This window comes from Lithobates pipiens, unplaced genomic scaffold, assembly GCF_037356315.1.
Source record: "Lithobates pipiens isolate NorthernLeopardFrog02 unplaced genomic scaffold, aLitPip1_a1.2 Scaffold_30, whole genome shotgun sequence".
NCBI classification, from domain to species: domain Eukaryota; kingdom Metazoa; phylum Chordata; class Amphibia; order Anura; family Ranidae; genus Lithobates; species Lithobates pipiens.
The window spans coordinates 95,882,373-95,908,501 of record NW_027507791.1 but is presented as its reverse complement, the minus strand read 5'-3'; the positions used below and the strand labels follow the sequence as shown (position 1 = coordinate 95,908,501).

The 26,129-nt window shown below is 42.1% G+C and overlaps 1 protein-coding gene across 2 annotated transcripts in view; it reads right to left on the bottom strand.

Moving 5' to 3' along the window:
• The window catches only part of EIF2AK4 (eukaryotic translation initiation factor 2 alpha kinase 4), a 156,732-nt gene that overhangs the window by 18,876 nt on the left and 111,727 nt on the right, over nucleotides 1–26,129 (bottom strand). For both annotated transcript variants that reach the window (XM_077464652.1, XM_077464653.1), the window contains exons 29-35: nucleotides 22,856–22,990; nucleotides 19,799–19,909; nucleotides 11,350–11,472; nucleotides 10,112–10,198; nucleotides 8,146–8,258; nucleotides 3,979–4,037; nucleotides 1,959–2,056 (exon numbers count right to left, since the gene is read on the bottom strand). In XM_077464652.1, coding sequence (XP_077320778.1) covers nucleotides 1,959–2,056; nucleotides 3,979–4,037; nucleotides 8,146–8,258; nucleotides 10,112–10,198; nucleotides 11,350–11,472; nucleotides 19,799–19,909; nucleotides 22,856–22,990 — 726 coding nt within the window. The remainder of the gene's footprint in view (nucleotides 1–1,958; nucleotides 2,057–3,978; nucleotides 4,038–8,145; nucleotides 8,259–10,111; nucleotides 10,199–11,349; nucleotides 11,473–19,798; nucleotides 19,910–22,855; nucleotides 22,991–26,129) is intronic.

Genomic DNA, 26,129 nt, shown 5'->3' with positions numbered 1-26,129 from the left:
AAGAGCAGAGAGAATTCTTTGCATAGAAAGAATTGTGAATCACTTTAGTCAAGATAGCGACAATGATGCTTGACGATTAATTGTGCAGCTCTAATATATATATACATACAAACATACATACACATTCTTTTTTTTTGCAGAGACCCTAGAGAATAAAATGCCAATTGTTGCAATATTTTATGTCATACTGAATTTGCGCTGCGGACTTTCAAACGCATTTTTGGGGGGAAAAATACACTTCAATGAATAAAAAATAAATAAAAAAAAGTAAAGTTAGCCCAATTTTTTTTCATAATGTGAAAGATGTTACGCTGCAAGAATCGTGATCTTTATTCTAAGAAAATAAATTGTAATTCTCAAATTAGCCAGAATCGTGCATCTCTAATTGGTTCCTTTATGTGACATCCCTGGTGTTCCTGCCAGTCCCTCTGCTTTCCTATTAAAAACTGACCCCACTAAGCAGGAGAGCTGCTGGGAACTCAGTGTGCCACCCACACCGCTCTGATGCAGCTGGGAACAGAGGAAATACGATTGCATATTAAAAAAGAAAGGGTAAAAACTGTATTTCTAATCATTTTTACATCTATCCACAAATGATTTGTGGGGCACATGCAAATGTCCAGCAACTGTGCCTGCTTGTCTCATGCAGCCATAATGGTGAGCTGAAATGGAGCAGCATTTTAGGAGGTAACCATCATGCCCAGATTCCTCATGCAAAGCCAAAGGTTGTTCAGCTCTTGGACTTCAACCTGGAAGCTCAGAGTCAGGAGTTTGTCTCCTGGAAGAAAAACATTAGATACCAGTTGTATCTAATTAGAGACCTTGACATTTCAAGCAATGAGTCAGATCCATTGGTGACTTTTTGAAGGTTCAGGACCCAGACGAACCTCTACAGATTCTGAAAAGTTTGATGAACATTGGCAAAGTCTGTGCCAATTATTCTCTCAATCAAATGTGGACCAAGTAACCAGCTAGGGGGGGTGCCCTGTGGACAAAGCAAGTATAGGTGTAGTGGATAGACAGAAGAGAAGGATAACAAACTAGTAATGTCCACCCAAAAGGGAAGCAGCATTAATGTGCTGGAAAAATAGGGACATGCAAATAGGCATCCTTAATGTCAGGGAGTCCCCAGATGGAGGGAGGCAATGACGAAGACCAGCCAATCTAGAAAACTGCAAGAAGTGAGCTCTCTGGCTCTGGAACAAAAGATTGATTGAAGTAAAAAAAATTTTTTTTAACAAAGCAAAAAAAAAAAGGTGTAGTAAAAAGAATTTGCTTCATTCAGAGAGACGGTGTCCATTTCCCTAGGACACTAGCATAATACTGGAGCATGATGGGAGTGGAAGGGGTTATATTTGGATAACAAGCTTTGCTAGTGTCCAATCTCCTATAGGCAGCAGTATAAACCTCTTGTCTCCGAATGAACGGCAAGGAAAACAGCATTAGATTGATGTCATCCAGTGTGGATATAAAATGTTCTTGTTAAGTTGGTCTTAATCATTGCTTATTAAACAACTGTGTACACACCATTTTGAGCAGGACTCCATGCAGCAAGCAGTCTGACATCAGTTTTTGGGAACTCTAATAAAGCAAATTGTCATTTACATGCTATGGGCTACTGCACACCTCTGCTCTTTGCATTGTTTCTAAATCAGCCCAATTCATTTATCCTACCACCCACTGTGATAAAATCGCTGAAAGCAAGCCATCAAATCTGCATAATGGAAACAATATAAATATGATGGCAACATATGCTCATGTAGTTCAATCCATCTGTCTTGCCCAACACACAGCTAATACAAGCTTATGTTATATAGCCAGCCATTATTTGGGAGATGGCCCCTGTAAATGTTGCATAAAATATGTTACATTGCAGTTATACTGAAATAAAGCTAAAGTTTCTACAGTATTTTGTTTAAAAAATATATATTTTCTGCCCTAGAGAGAGCTGTAACTACCTGGGCTTCATAACGGCGTCTTACGTTGGCAGATAATTTTTCTGGAGCGATGACACTGACAGGCGGGACTATGGTACTGCTGTGCTGCTCAAACTGACCTGTCAGATGAAAGTATAGCATGAGATGAGACAACGTATAGAACAGCGCTGTCTCTTTGTATCCTGACAGAGCCTCACATAATAGGGATGAACAAAGACACAATGACTAACACATTCACATCAGATGTACAATATAACTGCAGGATCATATATAAAACATACGCTTAACACCATAAAGTTTGCTTTACACAGTAATTACCCCATATTGTGTAACAGATTACGTCTATTAAAACCATATTTTGAAAATGACAAGCGTTTGTTGCTCCAATTAAACCAATGTTTCTGGGCATCCAGTATTGAGGTATTGTCAAATTTTACTGAACATTTTACCAAGAATATTATGTAAATGAATATGAATGTACCAATTACCAATAATTGTGGTCAGGATCTACCTGACAAGTATATCTGGCATGACAGGAATACAGCTTTTGTCATTGCTGACCTCTTTAAAAATGCTAGCTGCCTACTTTAAAGCCTAAAGTGGAACTTCCTGACATGCTCCCTCTGCGTTTCTTCCGGGTATCGCGGTTCCGGGGCTGTGAGTGGCCGGAGCCGTGATATCGTCACTCCCGCGCATGCGCGGGAGATTTCAGTCCGGCCGCTCGGCCGCTGCTCGATTTTGACGGCGAGAAACCCCTTGTGCGCATGCGCCGCTGCAGTCAGCGGCGCATACCGAGGGGAATATCTCCTAAACCGTACAGGTTTAGGAGATATTTTTTTTTACCTACAGGTAAGCCTTATTATAGGCTTTCCTGTAGGTAAAAGTTAAAAATGTGGGTATACAACCACTTTAAGTCACTGACCTGAACAAGTAAACAGATTGGAAAAGTCAGAACTCCTTATGTGCATACTTGTTCTGAGTCACTCACCCAAAGTATTGAAGAAAACAAAAATTAAAAGATGAAGTCAACAATGGCAGCCTCCATTTTTTTTTAAATACGTTTTCTATAAAGCATAAAAACATTAATAAACATGCTTCTCTCATTTTAATCTCACCCTTCCTAACTCTGCTCTATTCAACATTGTTTTGGCTCTCTGAGCAGCATAGTTGGTTGGAGCAGTGTCCAGGAGTTTGTGATCTGCTGAATGTACCAGTATTGTGTGTAGCGGTTTGACTGTCCTATATAATACCAACACAAGCTATTTTAACCTTTGCTGCAACATTTAGTTTAAAAAGAAAAGTATTCCTATTATTGTATATGCAGTCTGACTGCATTACAGTAATATATTAGGATAGTTCAATTGGGTTTTAATTTCACTAATAAGTCAATCTATCCACCCTTAGATTCAAGTGCACTTCATAAATTTGTACGTTTATCAAGGGAAATGGGGTTCCCTGCTGGCAATGCTTATTGCAGCTGGAAAAGGGCAATTCCAGTTGATTTTCTGGCCTGTCTAATCATTCCAAGACTGCACCCAGACATAAAAATGCTAATTCAGATGGCCTGATGAATGATGAAGTGTCTGTTTCATCATGTTTGTGGGTACTTTATGCTTTGTGCTCCAGATGCTAGAGTCAAATCGTTAAACTGAGCTGATTTTGTGACTACAAGAGGAAACGGACGCACAATATGGGACAGGATGCATAAGGAGGACTTGAAACTATATCACACACTCTTTATACTTCCTTTATGCTCTGTTCCTTCTCCCAGTTCTACACTTCTTGTGTTGAAGTGCAGCATATAACCAAGGTCACATGGGTTAGTACAATAAACAATCCACAAATGACGCCACCTGGCATGTGACACTTCCATATCTCAAGTCAGATTTACATTCAATTGGCCTCAACAGAGAGCCATTGTCACTAATGTGAGACTGTTGTCAGGAACCCTCATTTAACATCCATTCAATTTACATTGTTGTAGAGAGGCAAGCCTACATCACAATAAAAGCAAGCCATGTCTAAGCGATTCTGTACTTACTCTGTGAGCTGGAGAAAGAGCCCTTTACGGTCTGACCAGACAGGGTGTCCAACACTTCTCTAAAAACAAAGAAAGAAATAATGGCTGACAAACACTGCAGCTGAAGTTCACGTATACTTGTGATGCCAAATCTGTTACATTTTTTGGTTTACAATTTCAAATACTTTTCCATTTGCTATAAAACACTTTAGGAAATCTAGATCCTAAAATAATCTCTTGAGGGCTGATAGCTTCCTCCCAAGGCCCTTAATTAAGGGGACCCCAGTGGGCCAGTTTTTAACAGCGCAAATAAATTGTACCTTACCCGATGATTTTGAACAGAAGGCTTCTACCCTTAAGAAGAGGAGAGGGAACAAACCTAAATAGTTATCTAAAGCCTTTGGTGTCCGTTTATGAAGCAATGATCAGTGGAGATCCAGAGGATCGCCGCTGATCACAGCCCATAAACAGTATATAAACCAGAGATAATCGGGGGGAGATGTGTTTGAACTTGTTCTCCCGCCGATTATCTCCGCACATGGAGAATCCTCATAGACTGACACAGTAACGGTCACTTTATGAAGCTGCGATCTCAGCGCTTCACTGGTGATCTGTGTCAGAATTCACACGCCCCGATTCATCAACTCAGAGGTGGAGAACCGGGGTAGTGAAGAGGGAATCAGGGGGATCTGAGGAGGAAAGAGGAAGATAATTAACTTCCTTATGCCTCGTTCAGACCCCCCAACACTGTAACCATGTCCCCCTGTCATATGTATGTGTATACATATATATACATATATACATATAATGTGTATATGTATATATATATAATGTGTGTGTATATACATGTATATATAATGTCTGTGTGTGTATACATGTATATATTATGTAGGGGGACGCTTTATTTCACTAACATTAATCACACCGCGTGTCAGTGTATTGAGCTGTGATAATTTATCACTGCTTAATATATTGACATCTGTGTGTATGAGTGAATTTCTAGTACTGTAATCTCGTAAAGTCTCACGAGATTACAGTATTAGGGGCCGTTCTCCAGTGTTAGAAGCGTTTGTAGATCGCTTCACACCTCCAAGGGTGAAACGATCTACTCCGCTTCATATAGTGGCACACAGAGGAGAAAGATCTCCTATGTGAATGCCGGAGAATGAAGCAGTGAATAGATTTCACTGCTTCATAAAAGGACACCTTTATGAGGGCCAGGTAAAGTAGCAGGGAGAACCTGCTATATAGTCGGCAATAAGTTCAGGATAATCAGACACATCTTTGCATACAGTATGCTACATCTTCCCAAGATGTTTTAAACCTATGCCAAAAGTATTGGCATTTATAGACTGATGACAAGAGCTAAAGGAATGTGTTAAAAAACAAAACAAAAAAACCTGCAGTTATTTTTCTCAGGGCCTGGTCCTCAGAGGACTGACCTATACACAGATTGATGAGGAAAAATGAGACATGGGACATTTTACAGTTTGCTGTATCCAAATGTGGGAAGTGTGATAACTGCTCTTTTGTAGTAGAGGGCAATGTTTTGACCCCCATCCACAAGGCGGCAACTACTTGTGATACCATGAGCATGGTCTAAATCCTGACCTGGGTGTGCGGTGCTTTCTATAATGGGAAGACGCATGGTCAAGAAATGACTTTATGACAACATCTATAATTTACAGTACAAACAGCTAATTTTTCTTGAAATATATTAAAATTGATGGATTGAAGATTTGGGTGGTGGAGAAGGTAGTCTCTAATATAATGCAAAAAGGTGAATACGATAAAAACAAAAAACAAAAAAAAAAACGGTGTTAATCCAGCTGGATTTGGGAACTTTGTGCAACATACCCTCCAGGTTAATTTTCCAATATATGGTTGGTTTATGTGTTGGATGTGAGTATGTAAGTATGTAAGTATGTACGTGTGTGTGTGTGTGTGTGTGTGTGTGTGTGTGTGTGTGTGTGTGTGTGTGTGTGTATATATATATATATATATATATATATATATATATATATATATATATATATATATATATATATATATATACGCATAATGTACGCACACATTCTGGATACAATTTTTTCTTCCATTGTGAGGAGATATTATATTATTTTACTTCTATATATATATATATATAAAATTTCATTTTTTTTGATCATATAGATTTCTTCTCTATTGATATTTATATGATTGATGGTTATTTCTTTCTTTGATGTACATATGCAGCTAACATATTATGCTGAACTGAGTTGTCATCTTTTTTATTAGTTATTAATGCTGTGGTTTGGTTGACAAGCGTTATTAGGTGCACTCCCTGAACACTGCTGCCCGCTGTTTTTAGGCCACTTTTCTCTGCTGTAATATGTTTTCCTGTGGCTGGGCCTGCCATTTGGAGTGGTTTGAAGCCCCCTTTGGCATTCTTCACCCCTTTGGGTGTCATCTTTGACACCTGGTCTGGTATTTAGGGATGTGGTATAGCACTCTGGGCTGGGTAGTCTCTGAGGAAGTCGGGTCACAAACTAAATTGGTCAGAAGTCAGTCTTTTCATCCAGTGGTGGTACTCTCATGTCCTTTTATGATGGGACTCTTGCTTTTACGCCTGGTATGAAATCTTTATGATTTGAGTTTATCTTTGAGTGAGGGGACTTTTACATATTTGCCTCTATTTTGGTCACCTGCTTAAAGGCTCCCAACTATTAGGGGTGATATCTAATCCAAGCATATAAGGTCTTGTTTGTCTCTGTAGAAATCTGCATATGGACATTTGAATTCTAGCAATTACAGGTTACTGTATTTGCTGGCGTATAAGACTACCTTTTACACTTAAAAAAAATGCCCAAAAATCGGGGGTCGTCTTATACGCCGGGTATACAGGTATACAATGCTGCCCGATGGATGTCAGCCCCCAAATGTCTGCTAATACTGTATGTGGCTTCAGCTACAAACTGTATACGCCGTTGAGCCTGGCTTTTAGGAAAAAACTCAAGACCTTCCTCTTTTAGCAGATGATCAAAGCTCGCCACAGCGCCTAGAGGCGATTCAGTTCGCATTGTGCGCTATACAAATATTTCATTCATTCATTCAATCCCGGCGAGCGATGTATTCTATTAATGAATACAGAGCCTGCTTGGATTGGAGTAACAACCTCTGCCAATCCGACCAGGCTACATAGAGTAGCCTGCTCGGATTGGCTTTGAGAGAGAGAGAGGCAAGGGCTGATGATGCTACAGCCTCTGCCAATCCAAGCAGGCGTTGTATTCATTAAAATAATACACTGCTCACCATACTTCCCTGGGTAAATCCATTCACTGATCTCCTACTACTATACATCCTGCTATTTGCCTTTGAGGTCCCAGGCACCCAAGAGGGACAGGTAAATCTGGGACATATGACAGGGGGGTTATTAAATGCATTTTGGTGGACAATTCCCATAGAATGTAACCCAAAAGTGGTATAGGTTTGGTTAGTGAAAAATTCTACTTTCCAGAGTTGTGGCATTCAATAGATCTCTGTTTGTGTTATTATTGTTCGATTTACTTTATGACATAACACAGCATGGCGGATGAGTAGTTGGCATTCTTGCTTTGTTTTTTTTAATCGTTCTAATGTTTTTTTTAAATGGTGTTGCCTCAGAAGGGGGGGTAGTCTTATACCGTGAGTATTGTCCAAAACCTATGTTTTCACTTGAAAAATAGGGGGTCGTCTTATACGCCGGCAAATACGGTAAGTTCCCCTGGAGACTGGATGAGGATGTATCAACTGTACACATCTAAGCCACGTACTGTATATAAAGGTCTCTGTAGTCCATGTAGAAGTCTGGGTGGGTTCAACTGTCACCACAAAAGGCAAGAAAATTACTGGTGACACATTGTTGTTTCCTGTACATAATTTGTGGACGGTCTGAGGTTTTATTACACTGGTCAAAAATCTGGAGCCAGTAGTTTTCGCAGTGATCAATGTAATTACATTGGAGATGTTGTCCGTTTCAACTACACTTGTCTAATTTCCAAGAGAAAGGAAGATTTAACCTGACTGAAGCCATTTCCACTGCAGCCAATCAGGTTTCATCTTTCTCTTAGGTAGAAGAAGGAAATCTGACATATTGTTATGGATAACAATCTCCCTTCACCAGTTTCTCATATCTTTATTTCCTGAAAAAGAGAACAATATTTTTCACACCTGTTATTTCTCTCATCCAGCACTTTGATCCTCAGCTTCTGCAAAAGATGATCTACCAGATCTGACTCCAAAATTCTCTTCTCACTCTGCCTTTCCTTTTCAAACGCCTTCAGCTGTTCAAACAGAAACAAAGTGGGTGGATTAATAATGATGTGTATTTAAAGTGGCTTTTAGGAGGACAGCTGCTATAGATGAATCATTCCAAAGACATTTTCTGTGTATCTGGCTTCAATTTCTCAAGCTTCATAGAGGAACTAGTCCAACGCTATTACATGATTCTTGTACATACATAGGACATACCTAGAATGGTCTGGGATGGGGAGCTATATCAACTTGGTTGGCAAAATTCAGATCGAAGCTTGTTTTGCAACATTGAGAAAAAGAGTAAATGAGCCATGCAGTCTCAATTGTGCAAGATCTTTCTATATAGATACTGGGATTCAACGTTACCATAATGGCTACAGCTCATCATAGCCAATATATATATATATATATATATATATATATACACATACACACACACACACACATATATATATATATATATATATATATATATATATATATATATATATATATATACACATATACACACTGACACAATGGGACTCCAACCCTTTCTCCTTTGACCCAGCTCCTCTGGTTGTTTACAGGACTCCCAAACCTGCCCTTTATTAAGTGCAATATTTGTAACTGTGTTTTGAATAAATAATATGCACTATAGCAATCAGTTCTTTTTTTATATTTAAGATCCTATGAATATACTATTATAGCAATATCAAGTGGGCCCTTGGGGTAGATACTGTTCAGTGACAGAGGGGAGACACACAGAAGAGAGCACTATACAACTCTATGAGAGCTCACAAACTAAATTTCCTTGTTTAGGAAGGCCAAGGAAGGGATTACTATACCCTCATGCCCCGTACTTGGATGTTTTTTCCTACGGAATTCCGCTCAAGCTTGGCTTGCATACACACGATCACACAAATTTCTCTGAACTTTCGTCTGTCAAGAATTTGGTGGCGTACAACACTACGACGCTACAGACGATTGGAATTTCCAAAACTGAACTTTTTCTGACTGAAAAATAGAGAACCTGATCTCAATCTTTTTGCTGGCAGGAATTCCACCAGCAAAAGTCCGATGGAACATACACACGGTCGCATTTTCCGACCAAAAGCTTGCATCGGTATTTTGCTGCCCGATTTTCCGATCGTGTGTACGGGGCATAAAAGGTACAGTTACACTTTACCATCTACACTCTAGTAAGGCACGACAGCAATTTGTCTTCAATAAAATGTATATTTGTGTCAACACCATCTTTAAGGCCCCTGTCACATGATCGGCCCGCTTGGATGCGCCTGTCCGTCTTTCAGGTGGATCCGAGCGGGCCACCTATTGACTTGTATGGGCAGGCGGATGTCAGAGGAGATGTGTTCGCTGACACCCGCCTGCCATCCAATCCCACAAGATCCGCTCAAAACAGACGGATGGCAATACATTCGCCATCCGTCTGGCGGATCGGATGGGATCTGATGAAAATGGACATGCTGTCCATTTTCGTCCGATCTTCCCATAGAGATCAGTGGAGCTCTGACAGGTCTGTCCCTGCACAGCGAGCAGAGACAGACCTGCCATCCGCTGGTTCAGCAGGGATCAATGGGTCAATTTTGTGCTGAGCGGATCCATCCCCTGTGAAAGGGGCCTTAATGCCGAGACCTTCAAATTATATCTACAGGTACACAACACAAAAGAAGATAGAATGCACAGGACTGCAAAGAACATTACAAAAATGTACAGAAATGTAAGATAGGCTTGTCAGCAAAGACTTATCCATATGAGGACCCTCCTTGATCTTTTGCGTTTTTCGTTCTTATTTATATTTTCCTTCATATATTCATGGAGCTTGAAGGAAAGGCGAGAACCCACTTGTGGGTTGTGATTTTTACAAATCCCTCAGATTTACCTTGACATGATTTCCTTCTTTATCTGAGACTATGGCAGCATGTGTGATTCCAGATATCCTGCAATACTCCTGCAGCTCATCCTGTGACTAAGACAGAAATGCATTTTTAGGAACCAAGTAAAAGTAAAGATCATTGTGAGAACCTTGTCAAAGAACATAAGAGTCCCTACCCACGCATAAAATTCTGCAGTATCAGCAGAATCTGACTGAGTGCCTTCGTAGGGCAATCTTAGGCATAGTACAGATTTCAGGCCATCACTCCCTGAATGGATTCATGAAGGTGTTTTTTTTCTTTTTTCTTTTTTTTAACTCAAGACGCACTGTGACATCAGCAGACACATTTGCTATCCCTGAGGTTGTCCACGCAATCCACAAACATGCACTTCAGCCAAAACAAGAGCACGTTTATAAAAAGTGAGATCTTCCTTCATGTCTACACTAGGTCATGCTGCTCCAACACCATCACTCTACAGACCACACAATTTCATTAACCCTTATATAATAAAAGTACGCTGTGCAAAACAGCATTATTGTCATTAACTACTGTTCCCATGTGTTTGTATGCATGTAAATTCCATATTAATGTCACTAGAGACAGAAGGAAATTTTGCACAATTCAATGATATTTCATTGGCAGACATTGTTTTATATGTACAGAGAAATCATATTTTTACATAATGACGTGATATAACAAGACAAGGCGAAACAATGCCAAGATTGTAGCTAGTTCGCCTTGTAGCACATGGCTTGTAGGGTTTAATTCCCATCAAAAGCCCAGCACTGTAGTTCTCATAGTTGCACAGGTTTCCTCCACATGCTCCTTTTACCTCTATTAATAAAGAAACATGAATGAATTTGGTAGAGCTCCCTCAGGGCAAGAGCCTATATCAGCGAACCTTGACACCCCAGATGTTTTGGAAATACATTTCCCATGATGCTCCATTACACTGCAGAATGCATGAGCATCATGGGAAATGTAGTCCCAAAACATCTGGGGTCCCAAGGTTTGCCATCACTGGCCTATATGATTGGTGCTGTGTATATATACACAATATGCTAGCGCTGCATGAATACAAGAAATCACAAAAAGCCCTTACTGCAGAAGTTAAGGATCAATCAGCCAAGCTGTGTATCATTAATAACATATACACTGCATCTATTTTCCTACTAGTTTTTATGGCAGAATCTTTCCAATTCTCAGTTATCTGTAGGATAGTGAAAGTATACATTGTACTTACCTCTGACCAGTCATACATTATTTCAGCTGTAATGCCCGCTGCCCAAAGCTTCTGAATGATGCCAGTTGCCCTACTTACAGACATCTGCCCGGCACTTACAACAAGCAAGTCACAACTGCTGACCTTAGATGAAGAAAAAGAATTGTACACACATAAGAAATTAGTAAAATTAGAAACTGTAGTACACTTTTATAAGAGAATTTTAACAATTTAAAAATGTATATTTTTGATATATACTTTGCATGTACACTGTATATACTTTGCAACTACACTGTAGTTGCAAAGTTTCAGCTGATGTCGTTGAAAAGCTTCTGCATGGGGGGCACATACACGCAATCGTGGGATATGGCTGCCTAGTCCCTGCGCTCCACACCACCGGACACTACATCCCCGGCTGCTCTATCGGGCCTCCGGGACAGCAGACACCGCCAGGCCCCCGCGGGTATTTACCGCTTGCAGAAGAACAGAAGAGCTTAATAAACAGAAGAGCTTAATAAACAGAACAAAGCTTCTCCTGCAGTGGGAAAAGGCAAGATGGCACCCGAACCTCCTGAGCCTGATGACACCACGCGGCTCTCTGCAGCAGGTTAGCGCTGCGCCAACTTCCTGGCAGGCTCTGCATGTGGGCTGTGTGAACTATACTACACTCCTAAATCAACGGATTTGTCTTTCGGTGCCCAATCTTCAGGCATGCGGACATAGCGCCCCCCCCCCCCCATCTCACCTTCATGACACATATCAAATGCCGCTATGGGCCACTCTTGGCCTGGCCGAATCTCACCCTTTTCCCATTTCCTCTGTACCCTGGCTCCCCTCCCACAAAATGCCCACACGGGTTTGGGCCGTGTATGACACACTCTCTTCACCTATGGGACTCTTAAATTCTCGGCAGGACTACTATCCCCCCCACTTACCATTACTGCGTCTTACTCACTGCCCTTTATTTACCCCCAGTCGTGAGAATCCTAAACAATTCCAGTGGTTTATGGATAATGGATTCACCGACGTTCATTCTTTGTTCACCCCTATGAGAATAATAACATTTGATGCTCTTGGATCTTCCCACGATATCCCCCTTCGGGAACATTATAGTTACCTTCAAATAAAACACTTCCTCAACTCAACAACTCACAAAGGCCTGGCCTACCCCATACACCTTAACCCTCTTTGAAAGCATCTGCAGGGCTAAACCCCATTCCCCCGGGACTAATAACTTTACTCTTCAAACATTTCCTCTAGGAAACCCACAGTGAGATTGTATCTAGAGGTCGACCGATATATCGGCCGGCCGATATATCGCCCGATATTTGCCGTTTTTTAATTAATCGGCATCGGCCGATTGTACTGATAAAAAGGCAGATTTATTACTACAGCTGGACTTGCAAAAGACTTCTGTAATAGAAGTCAGTGTAAATTGCCTGTGTCTTCATAGAAGGTACTTTCCTCCTCTCTGGGCAGTCTGCCAAGAAAAGAGCAAAAAGATACAATGTTTACACTTGAATGAATGAACTCAACTCTGTGTGTAGAGTTCTCAGTTTAACCATTTAAAGACTAAATCTTTTCTGACACTTGTTGCTTACAAGTAAAAATCCTGTATTTTCTGCCAGAAAATCACTTGGAACCCCCAAAAATTATATATATATATTTTAGCAGAGATCCTAGGGAATAAAATAGCAGTTGTTGCAATATTTTATGTCACACGGCATTTGCGCAGCGGTCTTTCAAATGCAATTTTTTTGGGGAAAAAAATACAATAATGATTTAAAAAAAAAAAAAAAAAAAACGAAAACAGTAAAGTTAGCCCATTTTTTTACCAAAAGTTTTGACTACCTGTTTTTATTTAATATATAGTTTGTTTGTTTGTTTTTTTGTTGTTTTTTTATCCAAATCATACATACAAGTGAACTGATTGGAGGTTTTTTTTGTTAAATAAATGTTTAAATGTAAGAAATTTTCTGCATCACTTATGAAGGCTGCTTTCACACTGGAGCGGGCAGGCGTTGATGGTAAAACGCTGCTAGTTTTAGGGGCGCTTTACCATCATTTTAGTGGTGCTATTCGGCTGCTAGTGGGGCGCATATAACCCAGGTAGTGGCCGACGAAGAGGTTAAATGCGCCCGTGAAGCACCGCTGCCAAATCGCATTGCATGCGCTTCGGCAGTGGTGCCCATTCATATCAATGGGCAGAAGTGGTGGAGGAGCGGTATACACCACTCCAAACGTGCTGCTTGCAGGACTTTTTTTTAACATCCTGCCAGCGCACTCCTCCGTGTGAAAGCACTCTGTCTTTCACACAGACTGCAGGGGAGCCATTTTACAGGCGCTATTTTTAGCACAAAAGCGCCTGAAAAACGCCCCAGTGGGAAAGGTGTGTTAGATTTTATGAGATGAAGGGGGACTAAAAAAAAAAACGGCCTAACATATCGGCCCAAAAAAATCGGCATCATATATCGGCCATCGGCCGCCATGATTTCTAAATATCGGCATCGGCCAGAGAAAAACCCATATCGATCGACCTCTAATTGTATCATCTTCAATGGGGCGAGAGACTTGGGTAAACAGTTGGAGCCAGAGGACTGACAGATCATGACGATAGCCCTTACGAAGAACGTTCTCATTCTGGAAAATGCATACAAGGTGTTCCATAGATGGTATTATAGATACAGCTAGATTAGCTCATTTTATTCTTTCCTATTCCCCTCACTGTTACCGGGGTTGTTCACAGGAAGGCACAATGGCCTACATTTGGTGGACTTGTCCTAAAGTATGCAGACTATTGGTTTAGGGTCTATACCATTCTTCGCAATATGTTCCATTCCAACCTTAAAAGAGAACCCTATCCTTGAACTCCTCTGCCCAGAATGCCAATTGTCCCTGCACCTTTATAATGCAACCAAGTTGATCATTGCTACGGCAATGGTCACCCAAATGGACTCTTCCCACCTTTCTCTCTTCTTTCTCTTATGACCCCCCCCCCCCATTTTCTACAGAGTAACCATTCCCTTTTCTGTATACCTTCTGACACTCCGTTTCCAGGAGTCGGTCCAGTGAAGATGGTTACGGTGATAAAAAGAATAAATAAATAAAAAACAAACAAAAAAATATTTCTCTTATCTACAATCAATATGTAGTTAATCTATGTATGTATGCACTCCTTTTTTTAATCGCTTGGGGTTTCTGAGCCTTTGCCTACCATACAGTATACTTGACAGAATCTGGTAAATGTATGGACTGAAGACCAAGTTGCACCTTTCCAGATCTGAGCCATGGAGGCTTGGGGATGTACTGCCCAAGAAGCACTAACAGCCCTGGAGAAGTGCGCTTTAATATGAAAAGGAGGAATTTTCCTCTTTAAGCTTGAACAATCACTTGACAAATCCATTTGGAAATCGTAGATTTCTACACTGCCTGTCCTCTTTTTAGGACCGTCTGGCAACACAAATTAAACATCTGCTTTATGAATCTGAGTGGTCACTTTCAAATAGACCTTGACCGCTCTCACCATATCAAGAGAACGTAGTGACCTTCTTCCACAGAACGAGGTTCTGGAAAAAATCAAGGCAGAACAATATCCTGGTTTAAATGAAAACCTGACACTACCTTCGGTACGAAATTAGGATGAGGCTGAAATACAACCTCATCCTTATGAATAAACCAATATGGTTCTTTACAAGAAAGAGCAGCCAACTCTGATACTCTTCTTGCAGAAGATATGGCAACCAAGAAAATTATTTTTCCTCATCAAGAGGACCAAGGAAATATCTCATATTGACTCAAAAGGCTGCTTCTGTAAAGCCATCAGGACTAATTTAAGTCCCAAGGGTTCAGGGAAGACCTAACTGGAGGATTAATCCGCGTTACTCCCTGAATAAAGTTACGAACCAGAGAGTGTGAAGCGAGTAGTCGAAGAAAAAAAAACAAACACAGATAAGGCCAACATCTGGCCTTTAATAGCACTCAAGGCCAGCTTCATTTCTAATCCTATCTGTAGGAATACAAGGATCCTACCTATGACATATTTCCTGGGGTGCCAACCCCTGGATTCACACCAGGAGACATATGCCTTCCAGATTCTATAGAATGACTCTGGAGGCCTCCTTGCATTAAGCTTCAGTAGGAACTACTGAAGCTAACAGCCCACAATCTTTCAGAATGTGGGTCTCAATATTCAAACCCCTAAATTTAGTGTTTGTATTAAGGTAGGATGGAATACGAGACCTTGCGAGAGAAGGTCTGGCCATAGCAGTAGGATCCCAGGGTCCCCTACTGACATTTTTATGATCTGGGCAAACCAAGATCTCATGGGCCATGCTAGGGCCACAAGAGTCACCTCCTTCCCTTCTTGCTTGATCTTGCGAGAAGATGCGGAAGTAGCAGAACAGGAAGGAATGCATAGATCAAATGAAAAACTAATCCCACGGAAAAAAAAAGGCATCTGTTCCGTATGCCATCGGATCCCTTGTCCTTGATACAAAGTTGTCGATCTTGTTGTTGAACCTGGACGCAAACAGATCCATGTCCTGAACTCCCCATTTTTGGCATATTGACAGAAAAATTTAGGGGTGCAGGGACTATTCTCCCGTGAACAATTGTGGGCGACTCAAGTAGTCCGCCTGCCATTTCTCTATCCCTGGAATGAAAATTGCTGATAGGCAAGGAATGTTGTTTTCCCAAGATAGAATATGATTCACCTCTCTCTGGGCCACACGACTTCTCGTGCCTCCTTGGTGATTGATATAGGCCACAGCTGTAGCATTGTGGGATTGGATCCTGATTAGACAATTCTGTAGTCTGAGCGTCCAGGCCTCCAGAGCCAGACGTACTGCCTGAATCTCTAGAATATTGATGGGCAAGGTTATCTCTGATTTGGACCATTACCCATGGACAGACGCTTCTTCCAGGACTGCTCCCCAGCCCAGAAGGCTGGCATCTGTTACCACCTTCCAGATAACTGGTAGAAAGGATTTTCCTTTTTGAAGATTCCTGGATATCAACCATTAATTGAGGCTCATTGGGAAGTCCAGAGCTTGGACCTTCTTGATTCAAGTTGACAGGATACTGTTTTGCAGCAGTCTTGAATGAAACTGCGCATAAGGAACGACCTTGAAGAAGACACCATCTTTCCCAACAATTTCATGCAAAGTCGAAAAGAAGGATTCTTCTTTGTCTTTATCCGCTGAATTAGTTCCCTTATGGAACTGATCCTTTCCTGGGGCAAAAACACCCTCTTCATAGCTGTATCTATGATCAGCCCCAAGTACTGCCATTCCCTTGATGGTTTTAAGGAGGATTTCTCTAGGTTGAGAATCCAACCTAGGTATTCCAGGTAGCTGACTCCGGTGACCAAACTTTGGATTTAAGCTGGCTACCAATTGCTCTATCAAGAGTAGATTGTCTAAGTAGGCTAGTATTGTTAAACCCTGAGCCCTTAACCTGGCTAAATGAGGAGCCAGGACCTTTGTAAACACTTGAGGTGCAGTAGCTAGACCGAAGGCAGAGCTACAAACTGGAAATTAAGATTTTCTACCTCTTAGCGTAGAAATTTCTGGTGAGTGGGGAAAATCGTCACATGGAAAAAAAATCCTTGATGTCAATTGACGCCAGAAGTTCTCCCTCTTGTAGGATGGAGACTACTGATTGGATTGACTCCATGTGAAAAGAACGGATATTCAAAAAACGGTTTCGATCTTTGAGAGTCTGACATCCCCGTATGGTTTTGGAACTGTGAAAATGTTTGAATCAAAACCCTAATCCTTGCTCTACCAAGGGGACCACCAATATCACTCTGAGGCAAGAGATGATTCAATCTAGAAAGAGAGGACTTCTTTTCACTGGATCTCTGGGAATGTTTGACCTTGGAAAACGAGGAGATGGGAACCCTCGGAACTCTAGTTTGTAACCCAGAGAAATTGAGGAAGCCACCCATCTGTCTTAACATTGTTCCAGCCAGGCCCTTGAAAATTGTAGAAGCCTTCCCCCCACTCGAGCCATCTTGAAACCTGATGTTAATGCCCCTGGCACTGGAGAAGAAGCATTTAAAAGAAAAATATTTAAACTTCTTCTTAACCGGAAAAAAGGAAACTTTTCCCATTAGAAATTCTTTGGATATACTTATCCAGATCGTCTCCAAATAACCATTCACCATAAAAAGGGAAACTGGCCAAGGGCTTTTTGCATGGCGCTTTGGCTGACCAATTTTTCAACCATAGGATACTATGCACATGTACCAGCCCTAGCATGAGCCGTGAGGCCTGGAGAATAGAATCTTTCATAGCGTCTACTGTAAAACACAACGCTTCTAATATGCTGGCCAAATCCTGGGCCTGCTGATCAGGAATAACTTTGAGTACCTCTATAAACTGGTCCTTTAAAGGATTGAGATACTCTGAACGCTGCCAGCGCAGGTTGAATGACTGAACCTGCGAGCGAAATATATATTTTTTTTAAAAGGAACTCCAACTTCTTACCTGTTGGACCCTTTAGTATATGAGCATTGTCTACTGGACAAGTCAGATTTTTGTTTAAAAAATGATAAAAATGTTGTTTGGGTATAGCAGCATCAATTGCTGGAACTCTCCATAAAACTCTTCCTCCATAGAATAAAGTATTGAGAACTTTTTCAGAGGAAAAAAACTGTTTATCTGGGTGCTCTCACTCAGAATACATAAACTTTCTTAGCCATGAATGGATAGGAAAAGCATGCACAGATTGGGGAGGCTTTAGTGAGGCCAAACCAGAAGTGGGCTCATCAGCTGACTGCGTTACTGGCCGTAAAAATGTGGAGCGGTCCAATTCAGTGAGTGACTGTACCAACAACCTTTCCTGCGAGCCTGATGCTCCACATTGGAAGAGGAGACATCAGCCTTTTCTTGGTCCTTGAGAGAAATTTGTCATCTCTAGCTCCTTGTTCCTCAGTATGAGGGTCCTGAGCAATGGACAGGGACCTGTTACGCTTAGTCCCACTCTGGGATGCGATTAAAGCATCAAACTTTAGCTTCAAGCTTAAAAAGGTTGAATAAAACCCCCCCCATGGTAATATACACAGGGACTGTAGTGTTAAGAGCAGCTGCAACACCAGCCACCCTGATGGCTCACTCTGAACAGCCATATTACTCTCAGAGGAGGATGCCATCCTTACAGGGATGGATCTAGGCTTCCATGTGACTATAGAAGTCTTTCTACAGCTGCAACACCAGCCCCTCCACTTCGGCAAAGTGGTTGCGATATGCTGATCGGATGTCATATGAGGTCGCCAGGATATGGAGCCACTGTGTGCCCTCAGGGGCTCGCATCGTGGCGATCGTTGGTGCGGTGTCAGTCTGACACACCGCAACTCTGATCTAGGTAAAGGAGTCTCTGACAGAGACTCTTTACCATGTGATCAGCCGTGTCCAATCAGGAAGATCGGCCTTTCCTCACTCGCATCTGACAGACGTGAGTAGAGGAGAGCCGGTAAGCTGCTCCTCTGACAGGGGGGGGGGGTCTGTGCTGATTATCAGCGCAGCCCCCCCCCACCCCCAGGATGCCCACATTGGACCACCAGGGACACCATCAAGATGCCAATCAGTGCCCACAGTGGGCATCACTGATTGGCAGGAATTGTTTGGCACTGATTTGCATCCATCAGTGCCACCCATCAGTGGCGCCCATCAGTGGCGCCCATCAGTGCAGCCCCATCAGTGAAGGAGAAAAAACTTACTTACAATGTTTTGTAACAGGAACAACAAAAAATGTGGCTTTTTTTTATTTGTTTAGCAGAAAATAAAAATCCCAGAGGTACTCAAATACCATCAAAAGAAAGCTCTATTTGTGGGAAAAAAAATGATAAAAATGTTGTTTGGGTACAGTGTAGCATGACCACACAATTGTCATTTAAACAGCGACAGCTCTAAAAGCTGAAAATTGGTCTGGGCAGGAAGGTGTATACGTGCCCAGTATTGAAGTGGTTAATAATCAGAGGATGGTGTAATAAAATAACAGTATTTGAGCAGCAGAGGGTGAGGGGGCAGGCACGGACACAGGGTTGACAGGCAAAAAAGGAGGGGGGAAGAGGACAGAGTAGAGCTGCGGATCACGGAGGTAAGCAGACCACGGTGTCAGTACTCAGCAGCCTCGATACACCATGGTCAGTTTACAGAGTGGAGGGCAGAACCAGGCAGGATCAGCCAGGTATTTCAGAGGGCCATATGACACAGCACAAGCGCTGTGCTGTATAACATGCTTTAAAGGAACGAAATCTAACAGGGTCTATTTTTTTTTTTAGGCTAACAAACACTTTAGGATTGTTTACAAAGCATCCCACCTTTGTGTTTAAATATTTATGGTATCTGTGATACCCGTTTGCCTGATAAAAGATTTCACAGTTTTTTGAGATTCAGATAGCAGAGTAAGATGTCCACAGAATAAGAAAAAAAAAAAAGCTACAATATTGTGAATGAGCCAGACTTACATTTTCCTCAGCATTGGACAGAGCAGCCGAGATCTTGTCTATAGCAATACTAACACCAACTGCACAGGGTAGAATGGCAGATCCAGTCTGAGGCCCACGGAATTGGGAAATCTAAAAGATGACAATATATAAGCATTTTAGAAGTTGCAATAATTAAACATTTCAGCACAATGTCAAGCATCGATCATATCTGGCCAAACAACAGCTGTACATTCAATAACTAGCAGACTTTCTACAACTGGAAACGCTTCTAGCCCTTTGCCAATCCATGAAAACAGAAAGGGCTCATTTACATAAGTGCTGCCCATTAAAGAGCGATCAATATGGATCGGGCAGCACAGTGGTGTAGTGGTTAGCACTCTCACCTAGCAGTAAGCAGAGTCGCTGGTTCGTATCCCAACAATGATACTACCTGCCTGGAGTTTGCATTTTCTCCCTGTGCCTGCGTGGGTTTCCTCCGGGTACTCCGGTTTCTTCCCACACTACAAAGACATGCAGGTAGGTTAATTGGCTTCTGTTCAAAATTGGCCCTAGTATATGAATGGGGACCTTGGATTGTGAGCTCCTTGAGGGTAGGGACCAATGTGAGTGTGCAATGTAACGGGATAGGGACAAATGTAGACACTCAGGTTGAACTGGATGGATTGGGGTCTTTATTCAACCTAACTATGTAACTATGCATACTTTCCAGGAGCCCAATATGACCACAGCAATCACAAAGAGGAGCTGAAAGTCTACCACAACATCTAGTATAGAGGTCGACCGATATTTGCCGTTTTTTAATTAATCGGCATCGGCCGATTGAGCTGATAAAAAGGCCGATTTATTACTACAGCTCTTGCAAAAGACTTCTGTAATAGAAGTCAGTGTAAGTTGCCTGTGTCTTCATAGAAGGGACTTTCTTCCTCTCTGGGCAGTCTGCCAAGAAAAGAGCAAAAAGATACAATGTTTACACTTCTGAATGAATGAACTCAACTCTGTGTGTAGAAGTTCTCAGTTTAACCATTTAAAGACTAAATATTTTCTGACACTTGTTGCTTACAAGTAAAAATCCTGTATTTTCTGCCAGAAAATCACTTAGAACCCCCAAAAATTATATATATATTTTTAACAGAGATCCTAGGGAATAAAATAGCGGTTGTTGCAATATTTTATGTCACACGGCATTTGCGCAGCGGTCTTTCAAATGCAATTTTTTTGGGAAAAAAACACAATAATAATTAAAAAAAAAATAAAAAAAAATAAAACAGTAAAGTTAGCCCATTTTTTCCCCCAAAGTTTTGACTACCTGTTTTTATTTAATATATAGTTTGTGTTTTTTTTATTTTTTATCTAAATCATACATACAAGTGAACTGATTGGAGGTTTTTTTTGTTTAATAAATGTGAGATATTTTCTGCATCACTTATGAAGGCTGCTTTCACACTGGAGCGGGCAGGCGTTGATGGTAAAACACTGTTAGTTTTAGGGGCACTTTACCATCATTTTAGCGGTGCTATTTGGCTGCTAGTGGGGCGCATATAACCCAGCTAGTGGCCGAGGAAGAGGTTAAATGCGCCCGTGAAGCACCGCTGCCAAATCGCATTGCATGTGCTTTGGCAGTGGTGCCCATTCATATCAATGGGCAGGAGTGGTGGAGGAGCGGTATACACCACTCCAAACGTGCTGCTTGCAGGACTTTTTTTTTTAACATCCTGCCAAGCACTCCTCCGTGTGAAAGCACCCTGTCTTTCACACAGACTGCAGGGGAGCCGTTTTACAGGCGCTATTTTTAGCACAAAAGCGCCTGAAAAACGCCCCAGTGGGAAAGGTGTGTTAGATTTTATGAGATGAAGGGGGATTTGAAAAAAAAAAAAAGGGGAAAAAAAAAATAAAAAATCGGCCTAACATATCGGCCCAAAAAAATCGGCATCATATATCGACCATCGGCCGCCATGATTTCGAAATATCGGCATCGGCCAGAGAAAAACCCATATCGGTCAACCTCTAATCTAGTACATGTCACTTTTTTGGGAAGGGGCTTAAAGGGTGACGGATAATAGAGGGGGTGAGCTGACTTTAAGAGGATAATCTGTTATCAATGAGATTGGAGCCAGTCAGAGGTGTTAAACCAGTCTCCCAAAAGTTTTTCAAATATAACAAGGCAACCCCTTCATATGTATATCAGTTTCTCTTCTGTCAAAATATTATTGTGTTGACCCATGTAGCATGGGCTGGTGGAGTTGAAGCCGTTCACTTTTGTGCTGTGAGCTTAGAAAGAAGGTCTCGTGTACAGGTACCTGTGCTGTGGGTAGAATCAATTCTTTGAAGATCACTGTCCTCTTGGCTCTTCAATGGGACTTTATGCATGATATTGTTCTTTTTGCCCATAGTGCTTTTATAGGTATGTTTGTTATACACTTTGTTTGGATTTGTGTAATTTGAATGCGGTCTCCTTAACAGAGGAATATTTGTTCACCAATTTGTGCACCTATATTATTCACTTGTTCAATATTTTGTAGCATTGCACTTCAATTGCAACAGCATGAGGAGTGCAGATTAAGTCTCGGTTCACACAGGGGAATTATGGAGTTTAAATAGAAGCCGATTTTTTTTAAACTGCAGCAGCCAATAACAGAAGGAGGAAGTTGACGCCATACGTCACATTTTTCCTGAAAATCTGCAAGTAGCAGGAACTGATTTGTTTATTGTAAGCTATGGAAAGAATAAAGAAGGGTTACCTTCACCATGTTTTTTTTCTGCTGTCTGGGTCTCCATTGGAAATTGAGAATGTTGATAATGATTAATATAATGGAAATTATGCAAATATTTCTGTTATTTATCCAAATAAAAACAAATAGGAATGTATGTTCAGCTTTATTCAATAAATGACACACTGTTCCTCTTTTCCTAAACACTGGCCTTCATAGCTGGCAAGTCAGTGAAGAGTAAACACATGATAATAAGCACATGCTTTTATGATGTGCTCCATGTCACCTTGTAAAGACAAGGGATTATTTGCTCACCAGCTGTACTCACTGCCCAGTCCCCCGCATCTCTCCATTACACAATACCTACCAGATGGTCATATCTCCCCCCAGCTGCCAGGATTTCAGGGATGGTCCTCTGCCGGCGTTTGATGAATGCCACAAATTGAAATACAATCCCACTGTGCTGCTGCATCTTGTACACCAGGCCGGAATTTACCACCACCTAAAAAAAAAAGAAGCAGACAAAAATGTTGGAGGAGCAGAACATAACTAAATGAATGTAGCAATTATCGCTACATAAATTCCAGCTGGTGGTAAAAAAAAAAATGAATATACTATTATACTATCTGAATAATGATTTGCTTTAAATTAAAAAAAAAGCTTTCATAGGCATAAAGCAGGAGTAGACAACCTTAAAGAGGTGGAGATCTACCTGAACAACATGGGAGAACCTCCAATTGCCATACTACCGTGACACAATTGCGTACATTGCACGGCGATCATAGTTTTAAATCAGGTGGTGTGGTGCACTTTTTGAAAGCGCACCAAAATTTACGCATTCAAGAGTTTTGGTGCACTTTCAGAAAGGTCACTAAACCCGCAGGATATAATAGAAGTCTATGGCAAAGCACAGCAAACCCGCAGGAAAGCTGCAGGTACACTGCACTGCACCTGTGGTACAGGTAAAAAAATCAGTGTGAAAGCATCCCTATACTATTATGCCCAGTGTATTGCTTCACACTGACATGAATATCTCTTTTTTCCTGCTGCTGGCACCATTCTGGAGATGGCTAGACAAGATAAGTAGTAGAGGGGAGTTGGTATCACTCCGCATGGGACAGAAGCCAACACTACAGAGGGGGCATCGGCTTATGTGGATCTTTTTCCCTACTACAGCTCTAATGTTGCACGTAGTCCCTCTGCATTGCATTCTGTTTGATGCTCTGGCATGGTGGGTCAGCAAGTGCAGACCGCAATCTACCAGTCACCCTGTCTGCGAACTACAGGTTGCTGACCCCCGGGATAAAGGAAAGCTCCACTTTCATACATATTTTAAGTATTTTTATATACTTATTTTTTACTTATTTTCCACAATCATTTTTCTATACTTTCAAAAACCAGCATATCACAAGATGCTGGTCATTTTCAATAATCCACCAAAAACTTAACTAAGACCATAATGCTGCTGCTTTGGTAAATGTTTTAGGCTTCATGAACACGGGACGTTTTTACAACCTCTCTTGAACAATTTAACTTAACAGATAGTAACCCGCGTTTAAAACGTCCGTTTTGCCGCGTTTACTTTTAGAAGCATTTTTTTATTTATTTTTTAAACAATTTTTTTCCTTTTCAAAAGCAAAACGCCTGTAAATGATACGTGGATAAATGGGAGTTACCACATTAAGCTGCGTTTAGCTCTTGAAATGCCCGCTAAACTCAGCTTCTGAACCCATTTTTTTGCGTTCCAAAAAAAGCTTGTAAACTCAACTGCCTAGAAATGACTGTAATCGACCCTGTGTACATGTACTGATAAGATAACAGGAGAGTTCAGGGGCAGTTGAAAAAAAGTGAAGCCCAGAGTGGTGACGGGGACCCCAGAAGAGGAGGACCGGGGCTGCTCTGTGCAAAACCATTGCATAGAGCAGGTAGGTAGGACATTGGTATTTTAATAAAATAAAGCACTAAGCTTTAAAATCACTTTAAGGAAGCAAGTGAGGGGATCTTCACAAAGTTTACAAACTTCAAGATTGTTCAGATAATAGGAATAGGGTAGAAAAAATTAACCCCCTTGGAGTCAGCGCCTCCTGGCCCTTTAACCAGTTGCCGACCGCCGCACGACGATGTACGTCGACAGCATGGCACGGGCAGGCATATTGGCGTACATGTACGTCCCTTGCCTCCCGCGGGTCGGGGGCCCGATCGGGCCCCCGCCCGGTGCCTGCGGCGGTCGGTTTTCGTCCGGGAGCGATCCGGGACGAGGGGGCAGCCATTCATTCATGGCCACCCCCACGCGATCGCTCCCGACGAATAGGAATCCCCCGTGACATCACTTCCTCTCCTGTAATGTAAACACAGGAGAGGAAGTGATGTATTCTCTCCTCCGTGTCGGTATTTTTCGTTCCGACACGGAGGAGAGCGGATCGGTGAGTTGCACCAACACTCTACACACACAGTAGAACATGCCAGGCACACTCACACCCCCCCGATCACCCCCCCCAATTACCCCTGCCCCCCAGTCACAGTGACACCAATGTCATTTTATTTTTTTTATTTTTTTTTGCATTGGTGTCATTTGTGACTGTAATAACCGTTAGGGCAGTTAGGGTTAGCCCCCTTTAGTTCTAATGTACCCCCCTAACCCCCCCAATAAAGGTTTAACCCCGTGATCACCCCCCGTCGCCAGTGTCACTAAGGCTGGGTTCACATTGCAGCGGTTTATGAGAACGAATGTGATTCGCACCGCACTGCAGTGCAAATCACATCCGATCTCTGTGCGATTCGAGTTCAGCCATTCGCCGCACCCGCCGCACCCGCCGCAAATTCGCACGGGACCCTTTTTTTGGCCCGCAGCAGAATCGGATCGCATGGGTGTTCACACCATGCGATCCGAGTTTGCAGATCGCACTGCGATATGCGAACTGATCTGGGGGTGTCGGGAACATTTCACTGACACTCCCAGCAGTCCGCATAGGGCAGTGTGAACTGCCGCCGGGAGGCATGCGATGCGGGAACCCGCCGCGGATTCGCGGCGTTTCCGCATCGCTCCAGTGTGAACCCAGCCTAATAAGCGATCATTTTTCTGATCGCCGTATTAGTGTCACAGGTGACGCTAGTTAGGCAGGTAGGTATTTAGGTTCGCCGCAGCTTTTTATAGCGCCAGGGACCCCCATATACTACCGCATAAAGCCCCCTGATTGCCCCCTAGTTAACCCTTTCACCAGTGATCACCATATAACTGTTACAGGTGACGCTGGTTGGTTAGTTATTTTTTTATAGTTTCAGCGCACCCGCCATTTATTACCTAATAAAGGTTTAACCCCCTGATCACCCGGCGGGTGTCATTTGTGACTAATAACTGTTAGGGCAGTTAGGGTTAGCCCCCTTTAGTTCTAAGGTACCCCCCTAACCCCCCCAATAAAGGTTTAACCCCGTGATCACCCCCCGTCGCCAGTGTCACTAAGGCTGGGTTCACATTGCAGCGGTTTATGAGAACGGATGTGATTCGCACCGCACTGCAGTGCAAATCACATCCGATCTCTGTGCGATTCGAGTTCAGCTATACAGATAGTATGGCTGAATTCGTGTCGCACCCGCCGCAAACTCGCACGGGACCCTTTTTTTGGTCCGCAGCAGAATCGGAT